At 44.9% G+C, this 25,514-nt stretch overlaps 1 protein-coding gene and 1 long non-coding RNA gene across 2 annotated transcripts in view; one reads left to right on the top strand and one right to left on the bottom strand.

Annotated features, from left to right (window-relative positions):
* LOC135393181 (uncharacterized) overlaps positions 1–25,514 on the bottom strand; it is a 294,635-nt gene that overhangs the window by 160,240 nt on the left and 108,881 nt on the right. The window lies entirely within an intron of this gene.
* LOC135391547 (uncharacterized protein C05D11.1-like) overlaps positions 7,406–25,514 on the top strand; it is a 116,005-nt gene continuing 97,896 nt past the window's right edge. Inside the window, exons 1-3 of the mRNA XM_064621846.1 lie at positions 7,406–7,544; positions 11,156–11,238; positions 11,381–11,539. Coding sequence (XP_064477916.1) covers positions 7,406–7,544; positions 11,156–11,238; positions 11,381–11,539 — 381 coding nt within the window. The remainder of the gene's footprint in view (positions 7,545–11,155; positions 11,239–11,380; positions 11,540–25,514) is intronic.

The following is a 25,514-nucleotide window of genomic DNA, read 5'->3' as shown; positions in this document are numbered from 1 at the left end:
GGAGAGCCGAAACCGAAACAGCCCTTGGTCGGGCGGTGCAGAGGGTGCTAGGAGCACGCGCATGTGTAGCTGCCGCGGCAAGTCGCCCCATTCAGTTGCTCGCTGGCTGTCGCGGAGAGCAGACGTGCGCTCGGTTGCTCCGCAGTCCCTGCGCCCGCTCAGTTTCTGCCTGCCCCTCAGATGGAGCAGTCGCACCTGTCGCCGCGGGGGAAAAGGTGAGTGATTTGCCGCGTTGTTTTACCGCGCTCCTTTTCTCGCATGTTTGCCATGCCCCCGTGTTTAGCGGTAACCAACGAGTGATTTGCTGATGTTTGATCACGCTCGTGTTAAGCCTTTTCTCGCATGTTTAGACTTGTTCAGCAGTGACTAAGCCTTTTCTCCGTGTTGACACACGTTTAGCGGTTCCCGCCTTGTGTTAGCTGCATAGTGTTGTGACGCTGTGGTTAGGCCTAACCGATCGCCTTTTCCCCGATGTGTACTCTTTTCTCCGTGCTGTTTAGCAGTAGCGGTTAGACCTTTTCTCTCGCATGCCTAGACTTGTTCAGCAGCGTTGCCATTTTCTACCTGCCGCTAGTATCTTGTTCTGTCTTTCTCGCATAGAGCTATGATGGTGGCGCCATCAGGTGTGATGCCTTGCAACTAAGTGGCCACCTGTCGTCGATCTCTGCAACTGCTGGGTGCCAACTACCAACATGGCGGGCGCTGGTCACCCCGGAGCGGTTTCTTCGTCGCGGCATCATCGATTTTCGAATAAATTGTTTCTCTCCACTTTATTTCAATACATCTATTTTATTTTCTACCTATTTTTTTTTTCTTTTTATGGACTCTCCTAGTGCACAATGCTCAGCTGGTCTGGACACGAGTTAGATGCTCCCCAATTAGTGTGGTGGCTCCCTGGAGGGTGCTGATTAATGTGGGGGGTCCCAGTTAGCTCTAATTGCTAATTAAATCGTGTTCAGGACAGTTGAGCGTTCTGCACTATGAGAGTCCAGTACTTACTACTGGCGCATCTGTTCCAGTGACGACGACCTGGGAAGAAATCTACCTGAACTGAAGCAAACATTCATCACTCGTCAATTTCCACCTAATTTAGTTGACGACGCACGAAACGAAGCTGGCAAAGCAGATCGAAAAGCCGTGTTCAAAAACCACAAACGTATGTTGGATAATAGTTCTGTAAACCTCATTTTAACGTTTAGCAGCAATATTCCAAGCCTTAACAGTATACTAAACCGTCACCACAGCATCCTTCTCCAATCAGAGCGCATGGGACAAAATTTCCTTGAGCCACCGCTTGTGACCTACTGGCGCGCGCGCAACCTGCATGATAATCTAGTTAGCTCTAAGGTTAGCCAACCAGCACATCCGGCAGGAAACGACTGCCACTCTTTCCGATGGTCGCAGCTGTCAAATATGCAAATTAATGCAAAGCACCCAAGTACTTAAAAGCACTAATTATAAGTTTTCCGTCAAAATTAATGGTGACTTTGAATGTAATTCATCTAACGTCATTTATGTCATTCAGTGCAACACGTGCCAAGCACAATACGTAGGTCAGACCAAAACATCATTTTGGATCGCATTCAACAACCACCGGTCCGACGTTACAAAAAGGCCAAACCTCCTGGTCTCTCGCAATTTCAAACAACTAGGCCATTCAATAAGTGATGTGCCACTTTTCATTCTCCAGTCAAATTTTAGCTCAGATAGGCGCAGGGAACAACGCGAATGTTATCTCATTTGTTCAAATTCCAATCAACTATTAACGAAGATCTCGGAGCACTTTCAAGGATAAGAAATCTGCTGGCCTAGATGAGTGATACTCTTTCTTTATTTTTTTTATTTTCTATTTTTTTTCAGTTAAGCCCGAAGCAGCACTCATCCTGCCCTTGAATTTTCCCTAAAATCGGACAGGCTTCGCCTTCGTCAGGACTAATGGGTGACAATAGTTCTTGGAGCTTATATATATATATACAGGGTGTTTCACCTAAAGTAAGAAAAAATTCTAACTGGCGACGTACTCGCCAGAGGACTGTGAGACCTTCGACATTTACCTTCTGGAGACCTTTGCCGTCATTTAGAAAGGCTTGGACAATTTTTAATTCATGGAAATTTATCTTTTCAATTGAACTTTGAAAATTACCAAGCCAACTTCACTTTTTTACAGAAATATGAGGTCCTCTATGCATAACCACATACCCAACAAAAACAATGCACAGTATCGCAAAAGAAATTGTCTAAAAAATTAGTAAAAATTCGGCGTTAGCCCCGACTGCTTGATTGTCCCAAAGAATAGCGCACGGAAGTTGCAGGGAGAGGAAGAAGTGCTCCCGCCTCTTGTTTTAGCTAGAGTCACTAAAGCTGGATTCACACATGCGTTTTTTGAGCGCGTTTCGCGTTCGCGGCGCCGCGAAACGCGAGCCGCGGAGCGTTTCCAGCCGCTTTTCGAGAACCGCTCCGTGCTGCAGCTTCGGAGGGCAGAAACGCGAACGCTTTTCATCCAGCCAATCGGAGCGCTCGGAGGGGTGGAGGTGGCGTCCTTTTGGCGCCGGCGGGCAATGGCGGGCCTCCCGATACCGCGCTGGGATCTTTTGTCATTTGTGCGTGTGTATGTGTTTGGTGCTTCCGCGTGAGTAAATTCCTTGTCACCAATAGTTGCTTGGTGTCTGAGCTGTCAACGGTGAGCTGGGAATTTGCGCAAACCACGGAATCGACGAAAATAAATACGACTTGTGTGTAACCGCGTGTTGGTCGTCGGTAGGTAAACATGTGTCTCGCTTCTTCTGCCGTTCTTTCTCTGCTATTGTGTCGCGTTTGTCGTCCCAACGATTGATGATTCCAGCAGAAATGCTTCACGATAAGTATCAAATGGATAACATGCTTCACAATGTAAATTTTGAGGAATGGAGCTGGAAGTGTTGGTACGATCTTCACGTAGCAACAACAACGAAGCGCGTTTCCAGGATGGCGGCTCGGCTATGTGTGACAGGCCCCTCTCGGCGGCGCCGCGAACGCTGAGGCGGCGCCGCTTTTTGAAACGCATGTGTGAATGAGCCTTAAATAAGCTACGCTTCAGAGTATCGACACTGAGCCGCCATGTTGTTTCGGATGACCTCCAGCGCCATCCATTTAGCGCTCTTGTCTTCTTCCACTGCTGAACTTCAACCTCATCTATTTCTACCGCCAAAATAGAGGTGGGGCCGAGGGGCCGGGTCATCCGAAACAACATGGCGGCTATTTTTGCCTCAGTGTCGATACTCTGAAGGGTAGCTTATTTAGTGACTCTAGTTTTAGCTTTCTTTCCCCCGCGTTGACCTTGGTGCTAGTGACAACCGACTTATCACAAAGAAAACAAAACAATCGTCTTATCACAAAGGAGGCAAAACAAATGAAGGCGGGGACATTTCCTTGGCTAGACGCACATTTTGCCCGCGCTTCTTAGCGAAAATCAAGCTAGCGGGGCTACCTCCATGGAGCGAATTTTTGCAACGAAGTTCGCGCGGCAGACTGTCACGCGCGTTCCACCGCCAGTTGTTCGCTGATACCACCTCCATGAGGCGAAAAACCAGCGGACGCCGTCGGGAAGTCTTGCGCTGATGTCAGTGTTGCCAGAGCACAAAGTGAAGCTTAGTTACATTAGTTCATCGAAAAAATACGCTTAATATCACAAAGTTTGCAACTAAATGCATCAACTTCCCTAAAAACGGTACGTAGTAATGTACCGAGAAGCATATTCTGTACCGCTTAGGGAAAAGGATTTTCTCGGTAAAGGACGCCTTGCGTTCTACCGCAGAATGCGCTAGCTCTCAAACACTGTGCAGCGGTGGCAGTGGTCGTCTGTTATCGTCTTTCTCGTGGTGCAGCAAGCTTTATCAGCCAACATCTTTGACGTTTTGCTTTTCATTTTTCGTGTTGTTTCCTATATTGCTATCCGTGGTTGTTGAAACAGCGAACGACAGCGTAAACACCTATCGTTGGCAGCGACCTTCGCTGGATAGGGGTCATGGGTGCTAGCTACCGCTCGCTTCTTCTTTTGAAGAAGAAACTACTGCTTCAGAAAAAGAAAGAGCAAGAAAGAAAGATGCGGAGGTTCTGGATACATCCCCTGTGGTTGACGAGGAAATCGAAGGAGAGTTCCACACTGCGGTAGTTCAGTGCGTTCCTGACCAGTTCCAGTTATAGTTCACAAGCAGTCGTATACTATTGTATGGAAATAAGTTGGACGGGTGATAGTTTTTTGGTAACATGTTATGTAATTGGTCTCTCAGATGCAGCTGATGAGGGGTGACCCTCCTTTTTTCTTCAAGTACTACCGAATGCCGCCAAGTAGGTTTGACGAGCTGCATCATATTGTGCGAAGGGGCCTCACAAAGCATAGTGCTGTCGCGAGCCAATATCTTCACAGCAGAGACTTGCCATCACTCTCAGGTACAAGCATATCTTATGTCATATCTACCATGCCGTATGCTGTATAGTAAGCCCCGCCAGCGTCCGACCAAACTCTGACACACGGTCCACCAAGGCTGACCATGCTACCACACGTGCTTCCACCCTAAAAAGAAGAGCAGGCTCCCTTTTTGTCCCCTCCACCGCGTACGCGAACTTAAGGGAGCATTCACAACGGTTTATGCTGACAAAATGCCCAGAGCTTATACTGAAATAAAGGCCGTTGGGGCAAGTTCATTACGTATTTGGGCCGTGATACACCTGTAACGGTGAGGAGGTGCTTCTTTGCAATTAACCCGTGAATCTGCAGAGACATGGTATAACCAATAACGTTTCTCACATTCCTTCATGCGATACTGTGTTTTTAATTCAAGCTATTGTCTATAATGGGATTAGCTGCTGAGTGGAGCTATAAAAGTGATTAAATTCCACTGTTGCTTGACGATCGTTACGAATATAGATAAATACTTTCACGGCTAGCAGCACGCGAACGATAGAAATATATAACGATTTTGCTTGTTCCCCCCATCCAGTTAACGTTTACAGAAGTTTTTGCTTGCTCTCAGCAGAACAAAAATGTGGCTGTCGGAACAAGATGTCAAACTTCACGTTTATTCGCATATCTTCAGTCAACGTCCTGGCGACGTTCCTGTGACGTTCAACCAGTGCCCAAAATCTCATGTACTGGATCTTTCATGGGTATCCAAGGGAGGCTTTTCCTCCATTCAAATGTCCAAAGCGCAATATCCGTGCGGAACATGTTTTTTTTGCATGGTGACGTACATTTGCGCACTAAAGAAATAATACACATGACTGCAGACTCTCAACAAAAATCATGTTTATATACACATACAGAGAAGAGCAGCGCCCAGGGCTGCACTACAACAACAAAGCAAGGTAAAGGAATCATATCCTGGTAGTAGGAAGGGAGTTGCCTCAGGACAGAAGCCGCCGATATTTCGAACAGAGACTGTTCTTCTTCTGGGCACCGTCCTCATCATTGGCATGGTATTTAAAGGGTTATGTGTGACGTGTTTAAAGGTCATGCGAATTGTGGGTCAACAGCCCGGAGGGAAGAAAGGGTCCGTACGGGCTTCTACGGCCGGCGTGAATGGCTACTTTGTTAGAGTGTGGAGGGGATTATGTGAACGTAGTGATCTAGGCTACCCATCTATATCCTGGTAATGTAATACTACATTGTGGGAGTCTGCCAATGTAGGTGTCAGACATAGAAGATTGACCTCCGCTGTGAGAAAATCAATTGACGACATTCTAATGTACCAACAACATCACATCCAGGTTTTGCTGTACAACACATGATAAAGTGCAACGAAGACAGGTCAACACGACACTGAGGACGCGCTCATTCATTCGCCTCATTATTTTAAGCTTTGTTGCTATGTCAAACAATTAAGCACTAAGTAATAATTGCCAGAACCAGACATGGGACAAACGTTTAGTCAAGAATGCTTACTGAAAACTGTACTTACTTGCCCACATCTGCTTGGTCCCTTAAAAACATCAGGGACCAAAAATACGGCCATCGAACCTCCTTCGTGGCACCCGCTCCCGACCCACCGGCACTGGGCACACCGGCCTTCCAACTTTTATATTTCTTAAGGAAGGTGTCGCGCAGGCTCTTCCATCGTGCCTGCACGGTCGATCCTACGAATGAAACGAAAATAATGTCCACTGAAGACAAAATGTTCCTCAGTGAGGTTATATATGTCAACAGAATTCCACCTTAAAAGTCCATTAGCTTACCGTCTGGGTCTCCCCCGACTTCGGAGAGAACTTCCTCCCACACAAGGACCTTTTTCCGGTGGTCTTTATAATGTGCATTGCTGCAGTCCCACGAAATTGGACTGATTTCAACAGCAGTAATCAATCTGTCGTTGTACTCTAGCCTTACAACCTTAGGCATCGAACTACTCGCCCGCGATTCCATTTACCAAAACGTTGGCAAACACTTGAACATAGCAGACGACAAAACAGCGAGACGTAGGTGGCGCAAAATCGTTGTGGAAGTGCGCTTGGATTGCCCCCCTCACATTCTGCAGCAGCCGACGCTTCCGGGTCGCTTCCGGGCGAATATATCAGGCATGGCAGATCGGCGGCGCTCACATTTTTGACGCCGCGTTTAGGGCGTCCGACGCTGAGCGAAGTTCGCTGCTTGTTCGCTGTACATTCGCTCCATGGAGGTTGGAGCGTGAATCGCGTTTCGGAGCACCCGAGCATAACGCGCGACGGCTTTTTGTGCGCAATCGCTGTCGGTCCGACGAAAGGAGGAAGTTTCAAACCCAGCCCACAGGGTGATAGTAGAAAAAGTGACGAAAATTGAGAAATTTAAAATTTGGAGAGGGAAGGCATGATCCCAGCAGAAGCCGGACGCGATAGGCCATGCCTGTGTTATCTCCTTCGATGATGCCGGTGTGGGCTGGGTTTCTAACCTCCTTTCGTCGGACTGAGAATGACTGCGCTGAAAAATTAGTCGCGCGCTATCCTCTGGGAACATGATGTTCGGGTATTTTTTCAATATCACTGTCAATTACCATCAATTTGAGTAAATACGGCACGCTCTTCGCATCGGAGGGCAAAAAGTGACCTTTATTTGGCAAATTTCCGAGTTCACTTTGCAAAAATTTATGTAATTAAACTTATGTTATATGGCATTCACATCAGGAGGTGGCAAAAGCCTAGTAAGAACAGATGCCGTTTACCGCATGATTCTAGGTGGTGTGGTTTTTTTTTATTATTATTATTCAATTACACGTTTTCTGGGACACCCTGTATATGAATCACTCCGTTTTTAGCTTTTCCGAAAGAGCACAAGTGTGTATTTTCCGTATTTGGAAGAACCCTAGCGCTTTTATATATCGCAAGCCCTGGTCTATCTCCCTTTGCTGATCACGGCCACCTTTTGAGAGGAAGAAGAAGAAGGAGGTATTTCTAATGCAGAATGGAGAATTTCAAGCGAGTGTGTGATGTTACCACTGACGCTAATTTACATTTAGTGAAGTATAAGTCGTCAAGAACAGGCATAACAGTGTTTACTGCGAAGTATGGTGGACCATTGGTCACTGGGCATCTCTGTTTCGGTGAGAGAAATTCTTATTTTAAGGTCTCACACCTTCACACAATGTTTGAGCAAACAAGGTTTAGGATAATGGAATTTCTTCGGATGGAGATATTCTTTGAGTTGTGGCTGGGTGGTGAGATAGTTGGTTTCTCCTACACGCTGTCGCTTCAGTCTTTTCTGTACTTTGTGGTATCTCCCACCTGGAATCTCGCTGTGATTCTCTGCACGACATGTCATAACCTCCATCGCAGCACCAGAGAACACGTACACTAAGAATTCAACCAGAAAGATGTTAGGTTTGTCTCTTACGCTCAGAGTGCCAAGCATTCTCCCAGGGCACGATATGTGTCTCAGACAGTCTCTTCCTCGCTTCAGCTTCGCTGGGTCTCGACCTATCGTTCAAGCAATTCTCGTCCCACAGTCAAGACTTCCCCGCGAGAAAGGGCTCATACCCTCGCAGGCGACTGAGGATAACGGGCACCCGCACCTGCCCTAACTCGGCATATAGAAGAGAGACATATTGATGATCATGTCATCTGGAAAGCTATAGGGAGGCTGACTGTGGCAAAATGTGCAGTTGAAGTTCGTGAATGAGTTGTACGGCCGCATCCAACTCAACAGGGGAGACAAGATGGGTAGTGGATCAGGTTTTCGGTACTTCATTTTTCAGAGATTCGGTGGGACAAATCGGTGGTTATTTCGCTCACCAGGAATCGGTGTCTTTCGGTGATAGTATTTTGAAACGTGAAGACACCCGATGCAAACCGGCGAGGAATGTGACGGGAGTTTCCCATGCATACAGTGAACAAAGACTTGATGCCCGTGTGTTTGTTTGTTTTCATTACAATGGCAAATGTTAAAATCAGGTGCTGATAAGTTTGTCAGGTACATGTTAGTGATACAGGTGACATAGCACAGCGCTCTTTTCACTATAAGGAATTAGCATCGGAGCTTTGTCGTGGAGGCTTTCAGTCGGTCCGTGACCTAGTTTTCCGCACTTGTGGAATAGGGTTCGCACAGGTCCACTCCATGGTTTCTAGGCTCTAGCTGAGGCACTTCCTGACCAAACAGACCTATTCTGATTATGCAGACCTATTTGTAACTGGCCTGGATCCTGATTATCGGCAACAAGACCCCGTGATGAGCTAAAGACGAAATATCTGTTCTTTCAAGAACGACCTCATGTCCACTGTCCGCTGCCAACTAGTTCAGCGCGAAGGGACAGAAAATCAAATCAAGACATTTGAAGTCAATATTTCGACGACAATCGGTGAATAATTATTTCCACCGAACTTGTAAAAAATTTACCGGCGTACATAGACCAGGAACCCTATAGATGGGGGAGATGCCACTAGGTCAGATGTTTGCCGTCGTCGAAGTCGAGTGATGTGCAGGAACAAGGCGGACAGGGCAGAGTTGAACTCTATCCGTAGGGTAATACTGATCTGGGGGTTCCGGTAGATGTCGCTCTTCTAAGGTCAGGCCCTGAAATGGCAGAGGGACGGAGTCCAGAGAGGCTCCTCGAATCAGGTCCTTGTGCCCGATCCCTCCAGCGCCTTCTGGATAATATTCTGACAACCGTCCAGGTGGCCACATTTTGGAGTGCCCGGGAACAACAGTGCGTAGCGGCGGTAACCATTCTCCCCCGGCTGCCTAGTTGCTGCCCCCCCTCCTACTCGTCGATGAGTGCCGCCACAGGTACACCTGAGTGGGGCTCGTCTGGTCGTCGGCATTAAGAAAATGCGAAAAGGTTACATCAGGTGTTTACGAGACCTCAGGTGTTTACGAGTATTGAGAGAAACCGGGAACCTCGCCATGAGCAGTTGTCTCCCCGGACTTGGTGCAGTGAAGGATGAAGACCTGGCCCTGCAATTGCATCGGATGCACCTAGCTGTTGTCCGAGATGCGCTGCAAGGAAGTCTTGGGGTCAGTTATGGGTGCCGGACAGGCTAACCGTTAATTTTTATCGTTATTAGGGATTTTTAGTTCTCACTACGATAACACACCGATCGCTACGATCTCCGGAAAACAGATACGACTCACAAGTCGGTGGGAATGATTCGTAGAGCGCTTGTCCGCAGTTTTAATTTGCAGACTACAAGTCACCGAGAACGACCCCACCGATGCGGAAAACCAAGCGGGACGCCATCTGCCCGTACAAATCTTATGCCACTACAATCAAGTGCCACTACAGACTAAATCTCGTGTCTTCAGAATCCTACCAAAGTTATGTTACTGCTATGTTATGTTCAAAGCACTCTGCGGGTGCCATTCATAACGTAGGCACGTTGCATCCAAAAACAGATCCACCTGGAATTGAAGAAGTCATGAAGTGCAACGTTTGCACATATTTCGAATTATGTTGCTGGCAGACCGTACAGAACTGTTCTGGACGAAGCATAAAAGCTAGACGAGTCTAGACGAGTAGTAAGGCTGTTAAACTCACCTTCGTTGACTAGAGTAGCTTGATGGGCTTGTTGGTACATGACTCAGAGAACAAGGAGCAGTCAAAAACAGGGGCGAAGACACACAAACGGAGCCTCTGTTTGTGTGTCTTCGTGTGTCGTTGTCCCTGTTTTTGACTGCTCCTTGTTCTCTGAGTCACCTTCGTTGATGCTCCGGTATACCCGTAAGAAGCGACGCAGTAAGTGGCTCGGCTTGCGGTTGTGCAAGCAGTATTCCGTACGTTATGAGCACAAATGCTGCAGTAGAATTCCATTCTTCGAAAGTGCACGCTGGTTCGCTGTTTCATATAGAAAAAACGGGTGAATTCGCCTTTTAAATAGCATCTCTCCTGAACACAACCAACAACAACAACAAACACACACACACACACACACACAAAACGGACGCCATGTTATAATCCCGTCGGACGGGATGTGGTGACATCACGGAGCTATGGGGAGGCCTTCTCTATCTAGGTGGTGTTAACAGCTGCCGTTCTCTATTGCACTGCTTGCTCTTTCCACACCGACGCGCACTATTATCATTCTCCGTTTTCTTCGTCTCTGGCCTGGAGAGACGCGGAGAATTTTGCCACACGGACACGGCGATCTCCCTGAACCTTCCCGTTAACAGCAACAGCTGTGAAAAAAAAAGCTCCCTTTTATCAAAGACACCAAGGGGGAAACGGTACATACCCTCTCATGCACTTGAAGATAATGAATTCACGTTATCCACAAAAATTCTAACTAAACCGAAAGAGCATACAGGGTGTTCAAAATTAAGCTTTCACGAGCGCTACGCAAACACAGCGATGACAGGAAACCGGATGATAACTTTACGCTACTTGTATAAGAAACAGGTGCTGCTAATTATGTAGCACCTGTTTCTTACTCAAGGAACAGACAAAAATAGCACCAGTTTTCTATTATTCGCCTATTTATAAAGTGCTAGTGAAAGCTTAATTCTGAACACACTATATAGCGTTAGAGGGAAGGACAGTAGGCGTCACCCTGAAACCATTACATGGAATAATTTACTTGCTACTCGCGGATACGGCGTTCATTTTTTCGTTTAGAGTAAATCACCATGCATTTCGATTACAGTGCACGGCTTGTAGCTTTTAAGTGCGTGTCATATGCGCTAACTCGGACATAACTATATAGATGCATTTTTCGTCAATACCAGCCACTGAAGCACAGGACGACGACGGCCTTCCGCACACACTGGAGCACTTAGTGTTTATGGGCAGCGAAGATTATCCCTATAAGGTATGTAACTTCTGCATCTGTTATAGTGAGCGAAATTACTAACACGAAACAAAGACAAATGTAAAAATTGTGATTATTTGCATTAAAAGGGGGATTCCAAGACAGGTTTGCTTGTACAAGCGAGTTTGGTGGTTGTCAACAGGGCGTGCTTGACCAGATAGCGAACAGATGCCTGGCGTCAGGGACAAACGCGTGGACAGACATCGACCATACCTGTTATACAATGACGACAGCTGGTGCACAGGGGTTCCTTAAGCTTTTGCCAATTTACATGGATCACGTGTTGTATCCGATTCTTACGGTAAGGCTAACATATTTCTTTTCTTTTTTTTTTGTCTTTCGTGGGACGCACTCTAAAGGGTGTTGTAGGTCGTATTCCTAGTACTACGAACATATAGGAGATCACATGTGCGCTTATTTTGCCATAACGAGGGGACAGTAATCCTGGTAAATGCTACTAAATACTATGCAACCAACATCAGCCTCACGTAAACTAATTATTTCGGATTTTTAAGAATGAGTGACCACTGAAAGCCAATATTTTGCATTATTTACATATCGACCCGTTTCAGCCTATATATTAGGCGACGCTGTGGCTCTTTGCTGGGAAGTGTTGAGTGTGTTTTAAAAACTAGTAGCCTATGGTTAAACAGTTCGCTCCTGCAAAACTATGTATTTCCAACACAGCTTAACTGCACCCGAATAAATAAAATAATACTGTCTTTATGCTTCATGACATCGTATGCCGTCCGTCCTGTAACACTCAAGTTGGAGCTGTCGATTGATTTTGACGTTAGAGTATGTACCGATTGTAAGTAGGGTGTCGAATCGCGAAAAATGCGGGTTCGGGTTCGCGGTGCGTGGATTTCGTTCTGGTTCAGTTCCAGTTCGGCCCCGCCAAAAATCGAACCGATTCGCAAACCAGTTCGTAGCCCCGAACCGGTTAGCGAACCGGTTCAACGCTTTTCGTTTTATAGCTCATATAAAACTGCTTTTATCGGGAAATGGGAGGCTAATAGCTAACTGCTGCGGTCTGTATTGACGTTTTTGGTGTCCGGGTACTCCCTTTAGCGAGAGGAAGGATAAATGAATGAATACTTGCAAGTAACGTTCATGCTCATGAAGCGATGTAGTCCTTCCCAAAATCGCTTTTTTTTTCACACTCACAGTGCCAGCAAGATACACTTAAAGGAAGCCAAATAAATTTTTATATAGACGACGGTACTGATTCGGCACGCTGCACTCGCAGTGTGAATCGATCTGAAAGCGTACTGAAGCATGTCGACAATAAATCTGCGAGCCTTGCTCTGTCTGAGCTCACAGTATTGTACCAGTTGATCCACAACACAAAGGCAATGTGTCACAACACAACTGTACTACCAGTAAGCAGGACTACATTTATTTTTCAAACCACTATCAATCATACAGGCACTGTTCTGCGTATGCTCCTTTTTCACTTCTGATGTTTCTGACTCGTTTAATTTTTACTGCTCATGTGTGCTCATGTTTGTTGGGCACTTGCTTAATCACATATTCGTCTTATAGAGCTACAGAACTAGCCTGTTCCATTCCTGCTTGATTCGCTGGACGATGACAGGCCACTCACCTTTCGGAAAATACAGCAGTCGCTAGCAGAAGACGACCGCGTCGTTTGCTTGGAAACCTATTGTTTCACAAGCGTCCAGGCGGTTGCTCCTCTCTCAAGAGCAGACACCGCAGCGCGCGCGTGGGGCGCTAGCCGCGGTGCTCACAAGCACAACAGCACTTCAACGTGTTCAAAATATGCTGAGCAGCATATAAAGGGTGTTTCCTTTTATCTGCAACAATTTTTCATAAAAAGGAGAGTTGCCTTAGGACCCTTTTTTCTTTCGCCATTGGATTACTCGACGGGGCTGTTACTAGGAAAGCAGCCGTTTGCTGAGTTTGGGAACTAATTAACAGATACTATATTTTAATCAACTTTTTAGTTATTGACTTTAGGGAGCACATTGCAATTGCAATATTAAAGCCTGGTCACCACATCATCCGCTCGAACCACTGATGAAGTACAAAAGTCATCTGAGCGCGTGCAATACACCTGAGCGTTTCACCTCGTCCGTCCGCTGGAAACAGAAAGTGATCAGCAAAAGAGCGACGCTGACGTCTACATCTCCGCTCCCACTTACAGTCACAGAAAAACGTAATGCTTCACGATCTTTGTTCTTTTGTTTTTCTTTGTTGCTTGCAAAGACCTTTGCGCATCATCACTACATATCAGCGCCTATAGTACCGGCGAAGGGCAAGAGCTGTGTCCGTCAGAATGAAATGACGGACACGGCAAGCTACTTCAAACAAATGAAAGAACGAAAGGGAAGAAAAATAAAAATAAAATAAAGATCGTGAAACATACCTCGATAAGGGTTTGCCAACATCGCGTATGAAGTTTTTCTGAGGGCGGAGATATCGACGTCACCATCGCCCTTTCTTTGATCACTTTCTGTTTCCAGCGGACGGACGAGCTGAAATACTTGGGTCTATAGCACGCGCTGAGATTACTTTAGTGCTTCATCTATGGCTCGAGCGGGTCATCTGGTGACCAGGCTTTAATATTGCAATTGCGATGTGCTCCCTAAAGTCAATAATTATAAAGTTTATTAAAATACAACTGAGGAAAAATTTGGATTTCTAGTAGCAGCCCCGTCGAGTAATCGAATGCCAAAAGTAAAACGGCCCTAAGAAAACTCCCCTTTTTATGAATATGAAAATTTGTTGCAGATAAAAGGAAACACCCTGTATACTATACGTCCTCGTTTTGACTGCTATGTGAAAATTTGCTAAATCCATGATATAGAGACCAGTATGTCCGCGTTCGGGGATTGAGAGGAGCTTGTAATGTAATGCTGACGACTTCTATGTTCGAACTGCTTCCTCGCGAACTGGTTAACGCTATTTTTTTACGGTTCTGCTCCGGTTCGTGTTCAACAGTGTCATGAACATTTCGGTTCGGGTTCGGTTCGACACCCTGATTGTATGGACTGTGCAGGTGCCAAATGAAAAATTTCATTCAGGAGAGCGTCATAGTGAAAGCCCCTAGCTTTCTGCGGTGGAAAATTAAATTTTACACATCCGCGGTATTCCGAGGACAACAGAAAATAATCAAACATAAAGTTTCATCAATTTCCCAGGATCGCACAAAGTAGTTGTGGGGACCTATTCCCACGTCTCGGAACCATGCTCGTCCAGCCAACCCGGGGGAACACAATAACAAAAGGCTAATGCAACCGAGAAAGAATGTTTATTTTACCTTGATACACCGCAACCAGACGCACAGCGCAGCCGCAACAGATAAGTACCCTCCGCTCCAGTCCCGTGAGCACCCCTAAAACAGTCGTCGGCACACTCTTAAATGCTCTGCTTCGTGCGGCAGCGCCCCCAGCTATAAAAACGTCCTGTCTGAAATGGCTGGTGGCGCCACCCCATAAAGTGAATCTCAATTTATCATAAGAGACACACAGGGAGGGTGTGTGCAGATAAAGCAAACTGGGATTTGCACACGCAACTCATTGTCTATGGAACTGAGGAACTTCTGGTGGTGCACGACGGTGCACTAAGGAGTGCGAAAGTTATAGAAAAATCGTTAACCAGCAATGACAAACTAACCAAGACTAACTTAGATGGGTAGAAATCCAGCGAACCGGTAGAATGTAGGAAGGGAGTTGCCTCAGGACAGAAGCCGCCGATATTTCGAACAGAGACTGTTCTTCTTCTGGGCACCGTCCTCATCATTGGCATGGTATTTAAAGGGTTAGGTGTGACGTGTTTAAAGGTTCATGCGAATTGTGGGTCAACAGCCCGGAGGGAAGAAAGGTTCCGTACGGGCTTCTACGGCCGGAGTGAATGGCTGCTTTGTTAGAGTGTGGAGGGGATTATGTGAACGTAGTGATCTAGGCTACAGACCGGTTACAGAAAAATGGAAGGTTCACGAACACGTGGACGAAACGGGACAACAGGCAAGAATTGGCAAGCATAGCGGAAGATAAGGAGGTTAGTGGTTACGTGGGGAAAATTCCAGAACCAGCAAAGATTTTTTTTTTACATATTTGTAATGCAAAGTTGTGGCATGCAATAAAGAAAGTAGGAAGCAGTGGCCATGCAGAACATAACAGATGATAATGGAGGTAGAAGGGAAAAGCATATTTTATTTCTGAAGTGTTTCTAGGGTGCCTTGTGATTTGTTGATACCGGACGGGTGAAGAGCGTTGAACTTGTATATGAGATAAGAGTCCCTATCACGTCTGTCACGTGTGGATCTAAACCCGGTTTCTAGAATATATAGTTTAATGTTGTCAAAATTGTGACCAGGAACGTTAAAGTGTTCGGCGACTGCTTTGGGGAGTTTGTTGGACGTGTCGGTTCTGTGTCCGGTAAGGCGGTTGTTCATTTGTTGGCCGGTTTCACCAATGTACTGCATAGAGCAGTCCCCGCATTCAATGCGGTATATGACATTGGAGCTTGTGCATGTGAATGCGTGGTCAACGGGGTGGGTGTAATTGCTCGCAGCGCTTTTGATGGAGTTAGCGTGTTGAACGTGCTTGCACGTTTTGCAGCGCGGGAGGTTGCAGGGTCGTGTTCCCGTGTACGGGGTGCTCGTTGTGCTGATTTTGGCATTGACCAAGGAGTCTGCCAGGTTTTCTGCGCGTCGGTATGTCACCTGTATGGGATTTGTGAATATATTGCTAAGTCGGTCACTGCTTTGGAGGAGGGGCTCGTGCTTCTGTAGAATGGCTTTGATGTTTGGATGTGCGTTGGAATATCTTGTGATGAAGCTTATTTGGCACGCGTCAGGATTTTTTCGGTTTTCCAGAACCTCGTCTCGATCGAGTGTGAGTGCCTTGCGACGGAATTCGGTTAGGAGGGAGTCTGGATAGTCCCTTTGGGCAAGTGTACTGCAGAGTTCGTCGAGCTTCTCAGCGTAATCTGTGTCGTTTGAACAAATTCTGCGTAGTCTTACACTCTGCCCATTAGGAATTCCAACCTTACAGTGACGCGGGTGGTGACTCTTGAAGTGAAGGTATTGTTGTTTGTCAGTTGGCTTTTTGTACAGGGTTGTGATGAGGTTGCCGTTGTCTAGTGATATTGTGGTGTCGAGGAAGTTAATTAAGTGAGTTGACTGTTGTGATGTGAACTTTATATTGCTATGCGCGGTGTTCAGTAGATCTATGAACTTTTGAAATTCATGTTCCCCGTGTTCCCATATTATCAGTATATCATCGATGTATCGAAGGTACACCGTGGGTTTTAATGAGAGGGCGCTGAGAACTTTGTTTTCTAAGAACCCCATGAAGATATTTGCGTATGTGGGTGCAACAGGTGTGCCCATACTTGTACCGTGTACTTGTAGGTAGTATTCGCCATTGAACTCGAAGTAGTACCAAGTCCATTAGAGCGAGTATGGTTTCCGTGTCTTTTCTGGTGTTTGTTGTAGAAAGGGTATTGCAGAGGGCTGTGATTCCGTCGTTGTGTGGGATGTTAGTATACAGTGATGTCACATCCAGCGTGGCTAGTATTGTGTCCCTACCAAATGTACGAGTGTTGTTTATATCTCTGATTATTCTGAGGAGGTGGGGTGTGTCTTGTACATGCGATGGCAGTGTTGTCGGAATATGGTTTAAGTAGTGGTCCAGGAATTTCGAGAGTCTTTCTGTTGGTGTGTTGTTATTAGATACAATTGGCCTGCCGGGGATGTCAGCCGTATAGAGCTCGTTGGCGTGTACCTTGTGGATTTTGGGCAGTAAATAGAAACGACCTGCGCCTGTGTTTGATGGGGTAAGATATCTGAGGTCATCACGTGTGATGAGCTTTCGTTCGTGGAGGTCCTGTATGGTATGGGTTATTAGCGCCGTGTACTCCTTTGTTGGGTCATGGTCCAGTTTGAAGTAGTGTTGCGTATTGTTGAGTTGCCTATGAGCTTCAGAAATGCATTTATCTGTGGGCCAGATGACGATACTCCCACCCTTATCTTCGGGCTTGATAATGATATCATCTCTGTCAGCTAGCGCTTTGATGATGTCACGCTGTGTTTTAGTGAGGTTGTGACCACGCGAGCTTTGGGAAATACCGCGAAGGATGTCGTTGCTTACTTGTTTAATATACAGGTCTAATGCGGGTTCTCGGCCGTGATTTGGTGTCCAGGTTGATGGTAGTCGGAGGTCGTTGTTGTTTTCTTGTGTTGTATGAGCGAAGAATTCTCTAAGGCGTAGCCGTCTCGCAAAGTCTGATATGTCTTTGTGGATTTCGTATTCGTTAACAGAATTGAGTGTAGGGCAGAATGTTAACCCCCTAGAGAGGACTTGTAGTTCGTCGCTGGTTAGTGAGCGTGATATATCTATTACGGTGCTTGCGTCAGCGTTTTCTCGGGGTGGCTCAGCGATGTTGCGGAGAGTTGTGGTTGTGGTGCTGGAAATTATTTGTTCGGCTGCTGCGTGTGTCGTGTTAGTGGGTCCGGTATCCGTGTCGTTGTTGGAATTAGGTTTTCCGAGTTTTGAGTGTTCCTTGTTAGCTAGCTCGCGGTTGAGTTGTTGAATGTGTAGTTCGAGAGTGTTTGCCTCCGCGTCGGTGAGACTGATATTGTTCATATGGGCCTGGATCGTAGCGAGTTGCGCGTGGCACTGTTTCTTTAATTTTTCTAGAAACGTACGGGCTGTGTTGTTAAGGGCTGATGCCCACTCTAGCTCTAGTTCAGGTGTCAGTTTTCCTAATGCAGGAACTGTTTTAGGGGTGAGGCCTTTAGGTACTGTGTTGTGAGCCAGGTGGTGGGTGTAGATCCGTAGATGATGTAGGTATCGGCTACGTTTCTCCATGAGTTTTCGCATTCGTAGAAAGTTCGTTGACTGCACGGTAGGCTGGTGATTAGATAGTCAACGGTGTTTTCTGCGTGATGTGCGCGTGCTTAGTGTCTGTGGGGTCGGTGGCTGTGGGGTCAGTGGCTGTGGAGACTCGCTGTGTTCCTCGATGTCATCTGTCTGTGTTTGCGTGCTTGTGGTTTTCCGTGTCACAGTTTGCGTGAACTTTGTGTGTGTGCGGGTTGTGTTTGGAGTGTTGTCGTTTGCCGCGTGTGTATGCGTGGGTGCAGTGGTCGTTGTGGTCCCCTTTGATGCCATCGTGTGTTCTGGCGTGTTTGCGGTGCTGGCACTTAAAGTGTAGGCTGGTTGAGGATGTTGTGTTTGAGCGTTTGTCAGTGCAGGACGGCATCTATGGACCATTAGGTGTTTGATGTTGTGTGCCATAGCTCGTACGCCTGCGTGGTTTGGGTGGATACCGTCCCGAGCGAGATGTGCTTCAGCGTGGTATTCGAAAGCTGCGTGTGTGATAACCATAACGTTGGTGTGTACCTGACGCATGTGGATGAGGTGGTTGTTGACAGCGTGCGCCTTCCTGTCGAACTCGTGTAGCCATGTGTCCTGGTATATGTGTGCTCGGTGTTAGTTCTGTCTTCGGGGAAGTATCGTTGTCAGTACTATTGCAGCGCCTGGTCTGTTGTTTGTGATGAAGGAAACTAGTGCTTCGAATTCCTGGATGACATGTTGTGCTGTCGACCGTGCGATGTCGTTGGTCCCTACGTGGAGTATGAAGTGCGTGATGTTCGGTGGGGCGGCGGTTACATGTGTCATGATGTCTCGTATTCTTGCGCCGGGAAGTTCTGATAGTTGTATGTAATTAACTGTGAACAGCAGAGACCCTGGAAGACTATGGGACACGAACACAAGAGGAAATAAAATCTATATCACTACAAAGAAGTTATTCTTAATCAAAACAACATAGTAATCTATCATTCAGAAAATCAGAAGAAAAATCAAACTCATCAGAAAATAGACATGTTAAAAATGAACTTCACCACATAGCACGCTCCTAGCCAACAAACAGAACTTATGATATCTGCCCTGATTTGTTGAAGTCGGGAGGCGTACACCTGTTTTGTGACAGTTATGAACATTTTCGAGCGCAATAGGGAATCTAAGTTGATTATTCCAACATTACACAATTAACCAATTTATTATTAAGTGAACAGCATAGACGTAAGGAAATAACGAGAAACAAAACGATCAACAGCTAATAGAGAACCAAAACCCATCACGTAAACAAGAGGTACACAAAGGATGAATAAGTGAGAAACAATCTATCAAAAACGAGAAACATGCACGCACTTAACTCTGAATAGCAGAGAAACACTCTAAACGGCGCATCTGCCAACGTGTAAACAACAGACACATGCAGGAAAATAATTGAGAAATAATCTATCAAAACGATAAACATGCACGGATGAATAGCAGAAAAGCACTTTGATGCACATGATGAATTTAATACAGCACAGAGCTAACGCTGAATAGCAGAGAAACACCATCTGCCAACGTGTAAACAACAGACAAGAAAATATTATTGAAACAAGATCAACAGCTAATAGAGAGCCAAAATCCAACACGTAAACAACAGACACACGCAGGAAAATAATTGAAAAACAATCTATCAAAACGATAAACATGCACGGATGAATAGCAGAGAAAGGAAGTTCTGATAGCTGTATGTAATTAACTGTGAACAGCAGAGACCCTGGAAGACCACGGTACACGAACACAAGAGGAAACAAAATCTATAACACTACAAAGAAGATATTCTTAATCAAAACAACAGAGGAGGAGAATAATCTATCATTTTAAATATCATAAAATCATCATCGTAACTTAATCTAGTCGAACCCAATACAATTTTCATTCTAAGAGACACTACAAACCTTACTTTGTTCTATCAACGCAGAAAATATATTAAAAAATGAACTTCACCGCATAGCACGCTCCTAGCCAACAACCAGCTCTAATAATATCTGCCCTGATTTGTTGAAGACGGAAGGCGTACACCTGTTTTGTGACAGTTATGAACATTTCAAGCGCAATAGGGAATCTAAGTTGATTATTGCAACATTACACAATTCAACAATTTCCTATTAAGTGAACAGCATAGACGTAAGAAAATAACGAGAAACAACACAATCAACAGCTACAACTAATAGAGAGCCAAACCTGCGCACCATCCAACACATAGAGAAATAATAGCTAATCAATCTATCAAAAGGAGAAATATTACAATATAGCACAGACTTAACGCTGAAGAACAGGGGAACACTCTAAGCGGCGACATGTACACGCCAACAGAGGAAAATAATCTATCATTGAACCATCATAAAATCGACCAACATACAATTTTCATTCTAACAAACACTACGAACCTTGACTGAGGTATCCAAGACATAGAAAATATGCACTGTTTTCATCTCGGTTTTCAATCATTCCCTCAAAGCTAGGGGACTTTATGTCTCTATCTATATGACCAAGCTCCCATGCTTTATCACTCAAAGGGTTGGGGGCTATATTCCTTCGCCCAGCAAACAGGACGTTCTAGAGGTCAGATAAGATAGTTCAAAGGCGATATATTTTATTGTCAGCACAAATAGATGTGGGTATTATTCGCGGGGATCACTATCTTTTCGCATCCTTTCCTTGAAAAGGAGATCTTTCGTCAAAGTGGTTGACAAGTCGAATAAGTTTGTACACATGCGATATTGTTATTGAATATATAGAGAAAGTCCAAATTATTAAATGGTAGCAACAATACTCAATCAAAAACGAGAAACAAATTTAATTACATCAATTTTTGTAATATCTTGCAACAGAAAGTTCTAATGAACCACACAGAAAACTCAAATGTGAAACACGACTCAGAAATATGAGGCATTCCCAACTCAGAGATTATTTTTACTTATCTCAATCGAGTGAACAATTGAAACAAATACGACACAATTAATACATCATGCATAGATAATGTCCAACCCATAGAATATCAGTCGAACCTTAAACAAAACAATAATTAATTCAGGCAAATCATTTCTAAGCAAGCAGCGTGAATACACCGTAGAATCTGTACAGAAACTTGTCATTTTCAATGAATAAACATGATCAACCAGTGGACTCAAGCGATAAAGTGTGATGAAACCCCACTACCCCCCAACACCAACATCAACTTAGGGAGGGATGGGCTCTAGTATGGCCTTGTGCATAGAATCATTGAAAGCGCATATTTTTTCTTACTCATCACACCTTTTTGTAAATCAATTTCCATAATTCTCATAGCATGTGGATATTAATAACATTCTAAAAAAATTAATCAATAAAATGAGCATAGATATGCTTTTAATTAAGTGTAGACGCGCACTTGAAAACAGAAGAGACAATTGTTCTACATTGAAAAGATGGACAGATTTTGTACTCGATACCATAAGTCATGGGAAGATGTGATAAAACACTGCTTCGAAAAGGAAGAGCCGCGAAACGATTCCATTATCGCTGCATTTCAATACGTCCTAGACATGGTCGTATTCGGAGATATGGTACAAACGACAGACCTCAAGATGCAAGAATTTATATGCCGAATCTACAATACTTATAAAAATATCTGCACATCAACGTCGGAAGGGCCACTGGGATTGATGGCGGAGTTTTTGAGATTTGCTAACGAAGAATTGAAATACACTAGACCAGATGCAATTGTAATCATTGCAATGGGCATTGCATTCATCAAGAAAGCAGTCAGATCAAATTATCATATACAAGCGGTCTATATCGCACAATTCATTACGGATTTGTTGAAAGTACATAAAATCTTATCATGTAATATGTTCCACTACCACGGCAACGCAATTATTTTATTCTACCAGTCAATGATGTCGAATGAACAGAAGTTCAATATTGTCGTGCAAGGTCTGATGTATCATCATTTATTGAAACTCAACAAACACATCAATTGCGGTGGACCACCGGACGATTTTCATGTAATACTCTCTTGTACGCCATTCAAGAATCTTCATACAAAGAAAGGAAACATCAATAAGAGACTGTGCAAGTTCATCGCGACAAAATGCAAGTTGTTGAAGCAATACAAACACGGCGACAACATATCACCTGCGTTAATCAACGCTGGATTCAAGCGAGTTGCGAGTTTTAAGTAAATTTCGTTCGGAAAATATTTGTAACTTTTAATATCCACGACATAAAGAATTCGCATTATGTTACAGTTTATATAGAAAATATCAATTCATTCGATTAAATTATCTGTCATCGTGAAAGAGTGCTCGTCAAAGTGAGAGAGCTAAAGCTTGCGTATTGTGCAATTACACATTCTACAACACTGATCATAAATCGCAACACCTGTTCAATTTTTGATTAAACTCTTACTGATGTGTGGTAGTCACCACTTCTCCTGAATGTGAATCGATAAATTTTAGCATTTAAGCCACAATCAAATATCTTGTATAGTACGTGTGAGTATATGCACAACCTTTTAATCTATATCTTTAAAAAAATGCAAGAAATAGCATGGAGTTTTGACTTTGAAAATTTAAAGGGACTATGAAATTTCCCGAACCCCCATACTTTTTTTCGATGGAAACTGTTCTTCCCGCAGAGAAACTAATATGCCAAAAATTTTTCCGGACGAAATCGCTCCACTCTGCGAGGAGCGCGCGCTGGAAATGTCTCCTCCGCGTTCCTCCTCTCCCGCGCATATTTCCCTGCCGATGGTGTAACTGTACGGACCACTCTTCGGTTCCCCGTTACGTCACCGGTGTTGCACAATGGCAAGTAATGCCGCGAGCTCGCGCTGTGGCTGCCGCCACTGCCGAAATCTGCCGATCGCGCGAAAGCTGCTGTCATGGAGATTTATCTCCCGATGAACGCATACGCGGGATCTTACGGCGCATGCTCCTGGCGGGATTTCTCGGCTCGGCAACACGTCACGATGACGTGTTGCTGAGCCGGCCGTGGTCGCGTCAAGTTACCCGTTGTGTCTCCGATCGGCAGCTCGTCACGGCGCGGCGCCAGCTGTCCTCCCTTCGCCGCTCCGTTTTTCGCCGCTCCTCCCGAGAAATCCGCTCGCGCGACGAAAGTAAAATTTCGGTTCTAGACTCAGAAAAATGTCTTCTTTCGAACGAAACCAAGAAAAAAATCGTTTCATAGTCCCTTTAAAGAAGAAAATGATCTTTAGTGTAGAATTTGCGTTTTACAACGTTATGAGCTAAAGACTTATAAAATTAAAGTATGGCCTTTCCATTTGTCGTGCCCGGATGCTATGACACTAAAATAATGTGATAGTTTTTCTGTATGGCTACAGGAAATCTCGGGTATATGTTGTGAATTGGATCTACGTTTATGTGTGACCTGCGCTGATCTGCTTATTATAATTAATATAACATATCTTCCATTGTGTTTATGCATAATGCTCATCTTCATTGTATACTGGTTAACCATTTCTGATGGCGGTTGTGTGATCCGTTTCTCCCAAAATCTGATTGCCACTCGGAAATTATTTCATATACGTTTGTGTGCCATGTGTTAGAAGATTACGTGATTAGAAATGTAGACTTCGCCTGCACACCATGCTTGTAAAATCATCCATTTGCATCGCAGCATTTGATAATAGATTCGCTTTTCGCGAAGGCTTCGCAGGCACTGAACCCGAATGCGATTGTAAAAGTCGATGACACTGTGTCGCGAACGCGTTGACTTATCCCGCCGCAATCAGTTATCTTGTCTTATTTCCCGTTTTGCCCTATCTTGGACGGCTCATTTTTCCTATCCAGTCATACAAACGGACAAAATATTTATTTATTTATTCCGCACTCCAATCGGGTTGCTTGTCAAAGACGCCTTTTCTTCTTCTTTTACTACGTCTGGGCTATTCCAACTGATTGAGAAATACAGTCGACCCCCGTTTATCCGGACTTCATTTATCCGGATCCCGCGGTATCCGGACAAAAGGCACGGGAACGGATTTTCCTCCATGTATTTTGTTCTCGTTTATCCGGACTTCAGCTTCCGGACTCGGACAAGAACTCCAGGGAACGAAAGTCGAAAATTCTTGTAATCCAGCTTCAGTTATCCGGACTACGGTGAGTAAGAGGAGACGCTGACCCCGCTTCGTCACCCTTTTCGCTGTGTTGGGGTTGTTCCCGTTACACGTCAGGGACCTACATTCCTCCGTAGGGGAGACAACTGTGGACGATGACCCCCTTTCCTCTTTGTGTGCGTTGGGTCACGTTGACCAGTCCAGTCATTTGGAAATATCTCGAGCAACGTACTGTCCGGTTCTAGAGGGGAAAACTCCAACCGGAGGGCCTGCTGCTTACGGCCCGTTGGCGGATGAAGACATTCCCCTAGCTGAGCTGCGATCCCTGATGCAGAGGCTCACTGCGACTGCCGTACATGATGCTGCGATTTCTGACTATGTTGATGTTGATAAGGATGATGACGCGTGTGCAGCTATGACTGATGACGGTGTGATTGCTGCTGTTGCCTCCGATGATGTGCAGCAAGACGGTGCCGATGACATCAGTGAGAAACAAGGCTCCGACATTGACACTTTGCGTCCGCACTGACATTCTTCGAGCAGCGCAACAGCGTGGCTCAACTCCATGCAATTAGCAAAAGTTTGCAGGAATCGAGTGCCTACACTACTATGTAACAGCTGTCATTGACGAGATTTCTGTGTTTTAATTAAACCTTGCTCTGTAGGACGTTTCTATTCGGTCGTTTCATTTATCCGGATGCCCCGGTATCCGGACGATTTCGCCGGGAACGGCACCGTCCGGATAAACGGGGGTCGACTGTATACATGCACTGTGGAATTTAATTCATGAAATATGATAAGTTTTCACAAGAGATTAGTGATCCTTTTTTGTAATCATAGACTGATGTATCATGTCTCTAAATTTCAATGACCGATCCTTCAATTCTATCCTTCGGATGTTGAACTTGTACAGAGTGTAGTCGGGTAAAACCTATTTGATGGTCAGGTCTCATTCCATATGAGAATTCTTACACACAGTGTGGAATATTCGTCTCCTTTGCAATCTTCAATCTAATCATAAGCTGTTTTCGTCGCGATGTGTAGAATACATTACAATGATGACAAAGAATACAATTATTATTTCAATTATATGCTTGTTTATTCCGATAAATTACAATTCTATTCCAAACTCTGAAGTTTTCGTTTGTTGTCTTCATTGATGAATTCTGAAGACATTAAATAGTTTATTCTGATTATTGGGCGCTTGAATCCAGCGTTGATTAACGCAGGTGATATGTTGTCGCCGTGTTTGTATTGCTTCAACAACTTGCACTTTTTCGCGATGAACTTGCACAGTCTCTTATTGATGTTTCCTTTCTTTGTATGAAGATTCTTGAATGGCGTAC

The sequence above is a fragment of the Ornithodoros turicata genome, chromosome 4, assembly GCF_037126465.1.
Source record: "Ornithodoros turicata isolate Travis chromosome 4, ASM3712646v1, whole genome shotgun sequence".
Taxonomy (NCBI): Eukaryota; Metazoa; Arthropoda; class Arachnida; order Ixodida; family Argasidae; genus Ornithodoros; species Ornithodoros turicata.
This window is presented reverse-complemented; position numbering and strand designations above follow the sequence as displayed.